Below are 13,930 nucleotides of genomic sequence, written 5' to 3'. Positions count from 1 at the left end.
TTGGCATATGGCTGGACGATAAACTTGTTTTAAACCACACATAAATAAACCAGTCAGTAAACAGAAGCTGGGTTATTTTTATAGACATAAGTCCTGTTTCTCCATACACGCCAGAAAAAGACTAGTTGAAGCAGCTTTACTATCAGTGCTGGACTATGGCGACGTTATCTATAAATACGCTCCCTCCAGCTCTCTCAAATTACTGGACCCAGTGCATCGCTCTGCCCTGAGGTTCATCACCGGAGATCCATACAGAACTCACCACTGTGAGCTGTGTGCGAAAGTTGGGTGGCCCTCTTTAACGGGACGAAGGGAAACACACTGGTTGAGTTTTATTTATAAGACACTCTCCGGTCATTCGCCAGAATACATCACTTCACTGATGAATACAAATAACAGTAATTATCAGACTCGCTCTAGTAACTGGATCAGCTGCCAGGTACCAAGAGCTTTTACTGAACTGGGAAAATCTGCTTTTAGTCACAGCACCAGCTGGAATTCACTACAGGACACACTAAAACTCGGCTCACTGGCGTCACTCAGTCATTTTAAACTTTTAATATCGAACCACCTTCAGACAGCCTGCACCTGATTTACTTAATCATATTTATTCGTGTTTTATTTTTGTGTTAGTTCTCCTTAGTTCTTTATCTCTTTTTATTTATTTATTTATTTCCTCTAATTTTATTTTTAATCATTACTTTTTTAAATTTGTGATATTGTATTATTGCCTTACTAATTTCTTATCTACTTTTGATCTTAATTTCTTATCATTTAAATCTCAAGTTCTATTTTTATCTACTTTTATCTTTTATTCACTGTTATTTTGAATTTTCTTTTAATTTAAAATGATTAAATGTAATTATTTTCTTTGTCATGTCAATCCCTGTTTTTGTAAATGCTCGGCTACATTGAAAATGAGGGTTGCCCTCAATGTACTTCTGAGTCAAAAATAAAGGTTGATTGATTGATTGATTGATTGATTGATTGATTGATTGATTGATTGATTGATTGATTGATTGATTGCTGTTTGCGTTGGGGTCTCGGTTGCTGTCCTGGCGCCGGAGCTCCACTCACTCCCGTCTCTCTGTGGATCATTTTGATCTTCATCCTCACTGTCTGTGGAACTTCATGCCCTCTTTGAATGGGGGGAGATGAAGCCCCCGATAGCCGTGTAGACCACCCTGCCTGAGATTCTCCTTCAACAACACAGACAGGCGGTTTCCTCCGAGTCCGTCCGGCTCTTTATTCTAGATAAACAGTTCCCTGCTCAGCTGTTTCAGCCGGTTCTTACACTGATACCAGGCTGGTGCTGATGAGCAGGAGAGACGGGGAGGCTGAGTGTTTCATTATGGGGGGAATCGATATGAAAGAGCAGCTCCACCAACTCAACGCCCCTCATTTAACACCAGGAGGCGCTGCTTCACTTTACAAAGACTTTGGCCACAATATTGACTTCTCCTGGTATTAATGACATTTTGATTCTACTTTTTTTCTCGATTACGTTTTTTCTCAAAGTATTACGATTTTTTTCTCGAGGTAGTAGTTTATTCTCGAATATTACGATTTTATTCTCGAAATATTATGACCTTTTTCTCAATATTACTTTTTTCTCGAAATATTACGACTTTTTTTCTCGAAATATTACTTGATTCTCAAAATGACTTTTCTCGAAATATTACTTTATTCACAAAATATTACTTTTTTCTCGAAAAATTACTTTATTCTCGAAATGTTTTCTTTTCTCGAAATATTACGACTTTTTTCTCTAAATATTTTTTTTTCTCTAAATATTATTTTTTCTCTAAATATTATGCCTTTATTCTCGAAGTCTTCTATTTTCAGTAACTGCGGCCCTGAAATGTCGTAAATATCCCGAGTTGTTTAGTTTTACTCGAACTTCACGCGCTAACAGAGCGCATGCAGCGTTGGGAGGACCTGCTATCCCACAATGCAGCGCGCTGCCTTTTGAGCGGCAGCGACTTCCAACGCGTGCCTAAAGTGGGCATGTTGTGATCGCGGGATAAATAAAAACCTCGCGTTACGTTTCGGATAATCTGGCCGGTTCTGTCCCCGGGACTCCGTGCATGAGCTGATCCGGCGGCGCGTCTGCGGAGCGAACATGTCTTTGGTTTGCGCGAGTAAGTCGGGGCGTTTGTCCGAGGCGGCTAACCGAGTTAGCCGCGCTGTTAGCGGCTCCCTGTGGAGGCTGGAGCCGCTAAACGCGGCTGGCGCTCCAGAAAAGCCGCTCCAGAGCGGAGTTTCGCGCTCGGAGCCGCGCGTCTGCGCGATTCCGCTGCGTTTAGGCTTTTCGGAGCGGCTGGCTTGTGGCTGGGCTGTGAGATTAGCTCGCTGGCTAACAGCGTGGCAGCAGCTCATTCACAGCCGGCGTGCGGGGGGTTACACTGCAGAGCTCATCAGCTCAGAATCGACGGAATCCACGTCTGTCTTTTTCACCAAAGACGGGATTGTAGCCGTGGAGCCAGGGTCCCATCAGGGAGAGCAGCTCGAGTTTTCCCCACTGTTCTCTTATGGTTCGGTTCTTCTCCACCTTGGTCCTGGAGGCCCACTGCTCTGAACCTTGAAGGGTTCTTCTGTCTGTTCCCAAAACGACTGATCCAGCTCATTAACAGTCCGTTATTGGGTTAAAGCAGGAAAAGCACTAAAAATGTGCAGGGCAGTGGGCCTCCAGGACCAGGGTTGAGAAACATCTTGTTTTTGCCTTGTGGCTCTACTTAAGTTAGTCTGACCTGCTATGATGAACCCATGGGCTGCAGGAGGGCAGAAGCAAGACAGGAAAGAAGGTTACTGGGACAAAGATAGAGAGATGATATGGACCGCACACCTAGATCCAGGCAGCGACTAAATAATAAAAGTAAAATTCATGGCGATGGGGACTTCTCTCAGGAACGGAGTTCAGAACATTGCTTGCTGGAATAGAGCAGGCAAAGTAGTAATCAGGTTTATTTTACATGGTCAGGTGACAAACCCCCAGGTTTTAGGTTACTCTTGCACGTGCCTGGCTAGTCCCCAGGTGTTACGGCCTTATACGTTTCTCTGGCCTTTGCTGTGTAAAATGTTCCCTGAAGGTTTTGTCTTTTTCCCCTTTTAATGAGATTCTTTTTCTCTGTCGTCCTCAGTCTCAAACGAGGTGCCGGAGCACCCGTGTGTGTCTCCAGTGTCCAATCAGGTGTTTGAACGTCGTCTCATTGAAAAGTACATTGCCGAGAATGGAGCTGACCCCATCAACGGGCAGCCTCTGTCTGAGGAGCAGCTCATCGATATCAAAGGTGAGAATGCGAATAGAAACGACTGATATTTCGGCTTCAGTTCTTCTGGAAGAGTCACGATATTATTGATTGCTTATTGTTTTCTGTCCATATACAGTCTCTCATCCAATTCGGCCTAAGCCGCCTTCTGCTACCAGCATCCCTGCGATCCTGAAATCACTGCAAGATGAGTGGGTGAGTTGATTTATGTCCAGTGTTTTGAGGAAAGGACTGTGTGATTTTTCAAATGGTGAAAATGCGTCAGCTTTTTCTTCTCCGCCCTCCGTTTAACTTCAGCTTGGCAGCAGGCAGAGCGATTGATCGGCTGTGTTCCAGCAACTAGAACTTTTTTCACAAACCTTAAAAGGATTCATTTGGTCACGGATGGCGTTCGAATCCGAATAAGCAGCTAAGGCTACATTCACATTACAAGCCTCGTTGCTCAAATCCGAGATGGTTCACTCTCGTTTAGGCGAGTGATTTAAATCTGATATTAATTTTAACGAACCGACGTCCTGAAACGACCCTCGTGAGCTCCTCCTACTCAGTAACGTCACGTGACTGAATCACTGCATCATCAGCACAAACTAACGAGCAGAACGAGATCATTAAGTCTGATCAGCTCTCAGCTTCATTATTAGAGCCAGACGAAGGAGAAAAAGGTGAGATGAGCTGCTTTAACGTCTGTTCGGCGCTGTTGCCATGGTAACGCTGAATGATGGTGCGGTGGGGAAAAAACACGGTTTCCGATCTGAGCGTCACATTAAGGTCTCATGACCACGAATCCGATGTGTATCCGATCTGGGACCACATGTGAAAGCGGCTCCGTTCGGATTTGTGAATACAGCTTTGTGCCACTTCAGCCCTGTAGTGTTAACGCAGCCTGAAACTGGCCTTTGGACATGTGGTTAATATGTGAAATCACAGGCTTTAACTCCTAAACGAAGTCACGAAGCTCACCACGCTACTTTGGCTTTTAGAAAATGGACGGTAGCCCCTCTTGGGTTAGTTTGCCTGTGTTGTGAGGGTGTCTTTTTGCCCTTGAAGATATTCAGAATCAGAATCCTTTAGTGATCCCAGAGGGAAATTGCAGTTGTTACAGTTGCAACAATTTCTGTAAAAGAATAAACACTTTAATAATTTAAAACAAAGATAAAGAGTAATTTGCAATATGTAGACAAGATTTAAGTACTTATAAATACAGTAAAGTGGCGGTGACTGATAATAAATATTAAACATCTGGTATAAGGCAGTTCAAATTATTCAAATTATTGTCCCTCTGAGTTTTTGCACACAGTTATTATTATTATTATTATTATTATTATTACACACATGAACAGTTTGGTATTGAGTTTTGCACAGATGAACCTCACTTTGTGAGGGAGGAGTGAGAGTTTGATGGCCACAGGTAAGAATGACGTCCTGTGGCGCTCTGTGGTCATTTAGGTAGAAGACCGCCCTTTATTTATTAGTTAATTAATTAATTCATTTATTCATTCATTCATTCATTTCTATTGCGGCCTGATCAGCACAACGGCATTACTAATTAGAAATTCCGTTGTGTGTGTGGGGGGGGGGATTGGATATGATAATGTCAGAATAATTCGTATTTGTCTTTTATTTATTTATTTTTTTCTTTATTCCCCAAAAACTAACACATTCTCCCTCTTAGGATGCTGTGATGCTGCACAGTTTCACGCTGCGCCAGCAGTTGCAGACAACGCGTCAGGAATTGTCTCATGCACTCTACCAACACGATGCCGCCTGCAGGGTGATCGCTCGTCTCACCAAAGAGGTCACCGCTGCCAGAGAGGGTAAGACCTGTGAACCTTTGAACTTAAAAGGGAAATCTGGTAGAAAGTTTCTAAATTCAGTGTGCTTGAGTACACTTTACTTTTTACTTTAATAACAAACCTCTACAAACTTCAACGGTCAGTGTTATTTACACTACAAACAGTAGCACACTGATCTTAGGACTGTGCTGCAACGGTCTTTATTGGACAACAATGGTCAACACTGTATGCGTAGAAAAAGACGTGTAATATATACAGTCTCACAAAAGTGAGTTCGCCCCTTGTGCTGCCAGCTGTGCTTTACTGTTTTTTGTTGCAGAAATGTGATGGGTGTACTCACTTTTGAGAGATTGTGTGTGTGTGTGTGTGTGTGTGTGTGTGTGTGTGTGTGTGTGTGTAATATATACACAAACCATGTCTTGCTGTATTTAACATTTCATTCTTGTCTCTACAGCCTTGGCCACACTCAAACCTCAAGCTGGATTGGTTGCTCCTCAGGCTGTTCCCGCCTCACAGCCTGCTGCTGTAGTTAGTGATTTTTTTAATATATTTTTTAGAGTTTCTGCAGAAGATATGAATACACTGGACTGTTTCTACTTTCTGATATCTTGTATAATAGATGTGTGTGTATGTTCATGAGAAGAATTGATCAATTCTTTGTTCCTCAGGGTGCGGGCGGTGAGCCAATGGAGGTCAGTGAACAGGTGGGAATGACTCCGGAGATCATTCAGAAGGTACGTGCTTTACATCTAGGGCTGTCAGGATTATTGAATATTATCTGATGACCGTTGTGATTACCAGTTTGTCTATTTTGGTTCATTGTATGCAGCTTAAAGTACAAGTATAAAACGAGGCGTATTTGCTAATTAGCCAAGTGTTTACTTGGCGTGACATCAGTACAGTGTTTAGTGTTGGCTGCTGTGCCTTTGTCAGCAGTTACAGACGTGTGTGTAGAGTAAAAGGTTTTGAATGCCCAATGATGATGTAATGAATGAATTTACTGCTTCCATTCATTTACCTCAAGCCCACACACCCAACTAATTTTACTTGCTTGCAGCCTAGTACCACTGTGAAATCTTAACAACTCAGAGAAATTATTGCTGTAATATAAAATAACTGATTAGACAATTATGTAGTAATTGTGATGAAATTTACGTTTTATTTATTTATTTTAGCCCATTGTGAATATGGTCATCGCATCACTGACCAACAGCATATTTCATTAAAAAGACCCTATAATGCGGCAGTCGTGGGCTGGAGGTTAGGGATCTGGCCCTGTGACCGGAAGGTCGCCGGTTCGATCCCCAGAGCCGACAGTCCATGACTGAGGTGTCCTTGAGCAAGACACCTAACCCCCAACTGCTCCCCGGGCGCTGTGGATAGGGCTGCCCACCGCTCCGGGCAAGTGTGCTCACTGCCCCCTAGTGTGTGTTTATTCACTAGTGTGTATGTGGTGTTTCACTTCAGGGAAGGGGTTAAATGCCGAGGTGGAATTTCCCCGTTTGTGGGAGTTAAAAAAGCATCACTTAACTTAATTACCCCTTTTAATTTATTTAGCACTGCAGTGTAGAACTTTTAATTAATCACTGTGTTCATAGTTTCTGATTTCTATTCTGGTTATATTCTATATTTTTAAACATGGCATTCGTTATGATCCATATTTTGTATTGTTGATGTTTTCAAGTATCATGTTATATTTTTGCCGTATTGGCACCCTTAACCACAGTTTCCGCTGGATTCTGCATGATCAGTTGCCGTTATATGACGTTGGTTGCTTTATGTTGTCCACAGATGTAAATGTGACCTTTTCCCTTCTTTTCCAGCTGCAAGACAAGGCCACTGTCCTGACCACAGAGAGAAAGAAGGTAATAAAGTACTAGCTTGTAAACATGATCAAATCAGCTTGTGCTATTTAAACATGCTGCTTCAAATGCAAACGCAGGCCTGGCATCTGTCTGTTTTGTTTCACAGAGGGGAAAAACGGTGCCAGAAGAGCTGGTTAGAGCCGAGGATCTCAGCAAGTACCGCCAAGTGGCCTCTCATGCTGTGAGTCAGTCTGGCATTTTTCTGTGTGTGTGGGTGTGACCGACAGATCGTAAATGCATAACGCTGTATTGCAACTCTGGGTAATTAATTAATGTTGATCCTGATTCTCTTCTGTTCAGGGTCTTCACAGCGCCAGCGTACCTGGAATCCTTGCTCTGGATCTCTGCCCGTCAGACACCAACAAAGTGCTCACAGGTACAAATAAACACATGCGAAAATTAAATAATAAGTAATAAGTTACCCTTTAGTAATCCCACTACGGGGAAATTAACCTCCACATTTACCCCATCTGTGCAGTGAAACACCCACATACTTACTAGTGAAGACACACACTAGGGGGCAGTGAGCACACTTACCCAGGGTGGTGGGCAGCCCTATCCACAGTGCTCGGGGAGCAGTTGGGGGTTAGATGTCTTGCTCAAGGGCAATTACTTAGTCATGTACTGTTGGCACAGGGGATCGAACCGGCAACCTTCTGGTCACAAGGTTGGTTCCCTTTACGTCTGCCCCGAAAAATTACATGAGTAGTTCATTTCTTACAGGGCCTCGGTTTGTGTGTGATTGTGGGAATTGTGCATAATTTCATAGATTTCCGCAAATCTTAGACTTATAACGCAGGAAATTCCTACAGACGTTTACAGTGATGTTTAATAATCAGCGTTAACAATATTAACCCTCCGGGTCCTCAGTCAGGTGACCGTAACGTTAGTGAGGTGAAGCAGCAGTTTCAGACTAACTGGCTCAGAATATTTCCATGGTTCGAGCTTAACGACGGTGAAATGAGCCGCTCGGTTTGTAAAACGTACTTTACAAACTTTAAGGCGCCACTCGGGAGGCATTTCTCTTGAAAAGAAAGTGTGAAGCAGATTCAGCACAGAATGTGATGCCTAGTGCTGAAGCTGTGCAGTTGCAGTGTGAGGAGGAAACGAGGGGCTCTGTCTTAGTTATTAATCATTTCAAAGTAAGATGTGACTGACACATTAATAAGTCATCCTATAAAAGAATGCTTTATTGTAAATTGTGTATGACTATGAATCTACATTAATTCTCACTGGCTCTCCTTCTGTTTAGGTGGGGCAGATAAGAATGTGGTGGTGTTTGATCGTCGAGATGAGCAGATTGTGGCCACACTCAAAGGCCACACAAAGAAGGTCACCTCTGTCATATACCACCCGTCCCAGGTAAGCGGTAAAGCAGTTGAAATTCTTCCTAAGGTATTTTTGTCATAACCTTTAGTGCTATGCAACAAATAAGGGCACACAACACAATACACTCACCGGCCACTTTATTAGGTACGTTATTAGGTTGCTAGTAAAAGGCTGGACCCCCTTTTGCCTTCAGAACTGCCTTAATTCTTCGTCCCACACTTTCAACAAGGTGTTGGAAACGTTCCTCAGAGATGTTGGTTGGTTATTTGAGTTCCTGTTGCCTTTCTATCATCTGGAACCAGTCTGCCCATTCTCCTCTGACCTCTCACATCAACAAGGCATTTTCATCCACACAACTGACCGCTCACTGGATGTTTCCTCTTTTTCGGACCGTTCTCTGTAAACCCTAGAGATGGTTGTGCGTGAAAATGCCAGCAGATCAGCAGTTTCTGAAATACTCAGACCAGCCCGTCTGGCACCAACAACCACGCCACGTTCAAAGCCCCTTAAACCCCCTTTCTTCCCCGTTCTGATGCTCGGTCTGCACTTCAGCAAGTTGTCTTGACCACCTCTACACGCCTAAATGCAGTGAGTTGCGGCCGTGTGATTGGCTGATTAGCTATTTGTGTTAACAAGCAATTGAACAGGTGAAAAACATGCTACGGTCAACCCCTTTAGCTGAATGGCAGAGACGGGGATGTTTTAACGTTTCAAGTGAAAAATAAAAATGCTGCAGTCGGCCGATGGCCTCCAGTTGTGTTGTCAGTCGCAGTCCGAGGTAGTCCGATTTGATTTCAAGGCAGACGTTAGAGATGTATATGAAAGGAACGGCCAGATCTTACGTGCCTTTCGCTAATCTGTTTGTCTCACCTCCTTGCAGTCTGTGGTGTTTTCGGCATCCCCGGACAGCACTATCCGTGTTTGGTCCATCTCAGCGGGCAACTGCGTTCAGGTGGTTAGAGCTCATGAGGCGGGAGTTACTGGCCTGTCCCTCCATGCTACTGGAGATTATCTGCTGAGTTCTTCCGAGGACCAGGTAACCACTACACACAGACCACACAAACAGTCCTGTTAATTTGGCCACTTAGCTGGTCCTAAGAGATCATTTAATATACAGAAGAAGTTTAGCTATTTACATTTAGAATTCTGCTTAGTTAATGAGCTGAAATAATTTTTATTGTTTGTTTTTATTGTTTAATGTTTATTGTCTAGTACTGGGCCTTTTCTGATGTCCAAACCGGCCGCGTCCTTACCAAAGTCACTGATGAGACAGCAGGATGTGGTACGTAGTTCTGTCTCTTCCAGTTTAATACTCTCGAGAACTTTACTACGTCCTCACTTCAGCTTGCCGGCTAATATGTGTAACTTTTAACTTTTTTCCTTCACTCTGGCTACAGCACTGACCTGTGCTCAGTTCCATCCTGATGGACTGATTTTCGGCACCGGTACAGCGGACTCTCAGATTAAGATCTGGGATCTGAAGGAGAGAACCAATGTGGCTAACTTCCCTGGCCACTCCGGCCCCGTCACTGCCATCGCGTTCTCTGAGAACGGATACTACCTGGCCACCGGTAAATAATGTGTGGGTTTTCTTTCTTTTGTTTCTTTATTTTATTTTATTTTGTGTCCGAATCACACCCCTTGTGTTGTAGGTGCTCAGGATAGCTCTCTGAAGCTGTGGGATTTGAGAAAGCTGAAGAACTTTAAGACGATCACTTTGGACAATAATTATGAGGTGAGTTATCTTGTATTTTTGGTCATTTTGTTCATGTTATGTGCATTTACTGTGTTTTTGCACACTTGACTTAACTGAGTCTGGTGTATTTTTGTAATCATATGTATTGTAATGAATATGATTTTGGTCTAGTTGTAGTTTGTATGGCTTAATATTGATCTCGATCTCCTTTATCTGCAGGTGAAGTCTCTGGTGTTCGACCAGAGTGGAACTTACCTGGCTGTTGGAGGATCTGATATCAGAGTTTATATCTGCAAACAGTGGTCTGAGGTCCTCAACTTCACTGGTGAGTGTAACATTTCCATCATAATATACATAATCTATATCTTTTCAAGGGCTGTTAAAATTACTCAGTTATTGTGTGTGTGTGTGTGTGTGTGTGTGTGTGTGTGTGCACGAGAGAGAGCGAGAGATACACATTTATCTCGGTGAAGCAGCCAAAAGTAGTTGGCAGTTTTTATGATATTCTGAATTCTCATATTGGTCTCTCCTGCAGTAAGAAACAACCTACTGGACACCTTTTTTATATTTTTATAGAATATAGTCTTTTAAAAGTCTTTCCTAGGTATTTGTGAATCTTTAGGCTAAAGTCTGTTTTTATATTTTAGCCTTTTCCAGCATTGACTTATTAATCATCCAAATAATCAGTAAATTATTTGATTAATAATGTAATCAGTATAAAGGCTCTTGCATATTTTTGTTTTTGTTTACTGCATGTTTTTTGTTTATCAAATAGTGAGTTGCTTGTTAAATTAAATAGAATGATAATATCCACATAAACACCTGTATCCGATTACATTCCCTATTGGAAAGTTTAAGTCCGTTCTGCATGTGCGTCACGTCATAGTGAGTTTATATCGTTCGACACGGCGGAGCAGAAACTGGTCTGCAGAGGAGACGAAGTTCATGCTCTGATCTTTAAAAGACGGCGGCAGGACGGACGTCCAGCTTGTGTCTCAGAGCACGACGTCTTCCTCTCGGCCTTCTTTAATAAGGACGTGTGAAGGACGTTTTCCTGAGTCAGTTTAAAGCGATTAAAAACGCAATCACTGCTCACTGCTGCTCATCTCACTCTGACTGGACCTCACGTGATGCTCACTGTCATTGTAACGTCAACGTGACGTGGTTCTCTACGCATACGTGTCGTTTTGGATCGAATTATACTGCATCAGCTTGTTGAGTAGAGTGAGCATAAACACCTCAGTCTTAATATATAATCGGAAAGTATTCAATCGGATTGGCAGACGTCTTTGTGTGTAAACACAGCCAGTGACTTGTCTCTTTATTCCGAAGACGAGTCACAGCATTACTGCCTCACAGTGAACACTTCAAATGTACATGTTGCAATGTTATTCTTGGGTGTCTGAGCAAAGAGCAGAGATGACACATGTTGGGTTTTCTGTGTTCCCTTTTCTTTCTTTCTGTTCTCTACCTCTCTTTCTGTAGATCACACCGGTCTGGTGACAGGGGTGGCGTTTGGCGAGCATGCGCAGTTCTTGTCCTCCACTGGAATGGATAGAAGCCTCAAGTTCTATAGCCTGTAGGGCAGAGGAAGGCAAGAATAAGAAGTGAACAGAGAGGAATAGAAAGTATAATCTAGTCCACAGGCCGTTCTAGTGGGTAAGAAAGAAACCAAGAGCAGTAGAACCCGTTCACGTGATGAGGTTAGGACCCTAATATTTCCTCGTTTTCTTTTTTCAGCCTGTATGTGATTACAGACAAGATTGATTGATTTATGTACACGTTATTCCGTGGTGACAGCTGAACTTCATAAATGCAGACCTTCTCTTCCATTTGGTCATCTATCACATGGCCACTTGCTCTGTTGTGGATTTCTGCTTAAAGATTTTTAGTGGACATTAATTTTGCTCTTGTGCTGCTTTTTTGATTTCAGCCATATTTTCCTCAGCTTTTTACTTGTAGGGCTGCCTTTTCTGATTTCCTTGTAGCTTTAGTGATCCTGCTGTTGGTAGTCTCTCATTTTTATACCCTGTCCTGAACTGAAACTACAGTGCAAATTAGATTTCAATAAAGACTTAATGCTGTTTTTAATCTGCTTTGGTACTGTGACGACTTTGTGATGTGCACTTGAATTGATGCAGCATTTTAATACCACTAATCTAATGTGGGGCATATCGGACCAGAGGTTTACTTCATGTGACGTCCCTTGATCAAGCAGTACTGAATGGTTTTGCTCCCGCTGTGTAGCAGTTTGATGGTCACACCAGATACTAATGTAGAAATATTTAATATTTTTGTTTGGTGCACATTCTGAGCGCTGTGCTCTGTTGAACACGTATCTACAGTATATACTAGAATATGCCACAGTAAAGTGGTAAGCAGTTGGTCAAACCTGTATTCTAAATATAATAAATTCCTGTTTCCAAAAAAATTGGGACATTTTAAACTGTAAATAAAAACAATGCAATGCAAATCATAAACACTAATTTAAAATAGCAGAGACATCACATCAAATGCTGAAACTGAGAAATATTGAAATTTTAAAACAATTTTTGGAATTTTTTTTTTTTTTTTTTTTTTTTAAATGTGCCCATTTTGAATGAGGTCAGCAGCATGTTTTGAATATGTTGGGACAGGGGCAACATATGACTGGTAAAGTTGTGTAATACTTAAATACCTGGTGGTTGATTGGCAACAGGTCAGTAATCTAATTGGGTATTAAAAAAAACATCCTAGAGAGGCCGAGTCTTTCAGAAGTAAAGATGGGGAGGGGTTGACCACTCAGAGAGACTGCATGGGAAAATAGCGCAACAGTTCAAGAATGTTTCTCAATGTAAAATAGTGAAAGAACTTATAGATCATCATCATCATCATCATCATCATCATCATTAATACATATAATTAAACAGTTCAGTGAATCCAGAGAAATCTCTGCATGCAGGGGACAAGGCCAAAAAACTGAAAACTCGTGATCTGAGACATGGGAAAAAAATGAAAATACCAACAAAGTCAATGTTTGGGTTTCTGAGGGTTAAAGTAGCTGAACCAACTCAAAGAGGAACTTTTTCAAGTTTCTGTGTAATTAAATGGTCAACAGAAGTCATTCAGAGTGGTTTGGTGTGAAATGCTTCATTGTAGAGAAACTTTCCAAGTCTGAATCGTTCAGAGTCGATGATGGGAACCAGACGTCTGATGAGTTTGTCTCTAAAAGCTCCCCCACAGAAAGTTATTACAGGAAATGATTATGATTTCTCAGCCTGATGTCTGAGACATTGCTTTACAGTAGTTTTGTGATAATGTTTTGGCCTAAAGCGTATTTTAATCAATTTATCTGAACCCTTGTTACTCAGTGCTCCCACCGCATTACTGTTTTTTTCTAAATCATAATCATAACCATTTTGTTTAAAATGCCAGATGTTTAAGATATCACAAGTGTCCAGCGTGGGGTTCTCCTTTAGCAGCTGTAGCCAGTCAGCAGCCTGTCCACGTTGTCCTCCCTCACGCACACACGAACAGCAGTGTGTAGGGGGTGAACCGTGTGAAGTTACTAAAAATGAAGACTTTATTTCGTTGATCTACCCTGTTGTGTAGGGTCTTGCTCCGTCCTGAATGCCACAACACAGCCTACATAATTCACGATGTTCACACCCATATTTGTCAAAAACTCAAAAAGCTTTTTTCGCATTCCGGTACAAAGCCCGTTCCGTAGGCCTACATCTCAAGTGGGCTTATGATAGACGAGTTTTAGTTGAAAACGCTAGAATGCATATGACCGCTCAAAATAGCCCACATAGCTGTGTTTATCAACTAAATCCTGGACTTTCATAATAAAAAAAAATTGACATTTTTTTGCATTTAAGAGGATTTGGCATTACTGACACACATTTCCATAATAAAAATGACCATCATATTAAGTGTTATATGCCCTGATGAGCCACTTTATTTGCTCGTTCTACCTCGTTTCTACACTCATTGTCC

The 13,930-nt window shown here is 42.1% G+C and overlaps 1 protein-coding gene across 1 annotated transcript; it reads left to right on the top strand.

Annotated features, from left to right (window-relative positions):
• Nucleotides 1-1,932: 1,932 nt before the first annotated feature.
• Nucleotides 1,933-12,043, top strand: prpf19 (pre-mRNA processing factor 19). The gene is made up of 16 exons (XM_017712499.2): nucleotides 1,933-2,141; nucleotides 3,141-3,290; nucleotides 3,388-3,464; nucleotides 4,942-5,083; nucleotides 5,517-5,590; nucleotides 5,731-5,796; nucleotides 6,886-6,927; nucleotides 7,034-7,108; nucleotides 7,228-7,303; nucleotides 8,180-8,289; nucleotides 9,137-9,292; nucleotides 9,469-9,538; nucleotides 9,654-9,827; nucleotides 9,909-9,991; nucleotides 10,172-10,277; nucleotides 11,438-12,043. The coding sequence occupies exons 1-16, from the start codon at nucleotides 2,123-2,125 to the stop codon at nucleotides 11,533-11,535; spliced, it is 1,518 nt and encodes a 505-aa protein (XP_017567988.1). The 5' UTR covers nucleotides 1,933-2,122; the 3' UTR covers nucleotides 11,536-12,043.
• Nucleotides 12,044-13,930: the final 1,887 nt, after the last annotated feature.

Source organism: Pygocentrus nattereri, chromosome 8, assembly GCF_015220715.1.
Source record: "Pygocentrus nattereri isolate fPygNat1 chromosome 8, fPygNat1.pri, whole genome shotgun sequence".
Lineage (NCBI taxonomy): Eukaryota > Metazoa > Chordata > Actinopteri > Characiformes > Serrasalmidae > Pygocentrus > Pygocentrus nattereri.
This window is presented reverse-complemented; position numbering and strand designations above follow the sequence as displayed.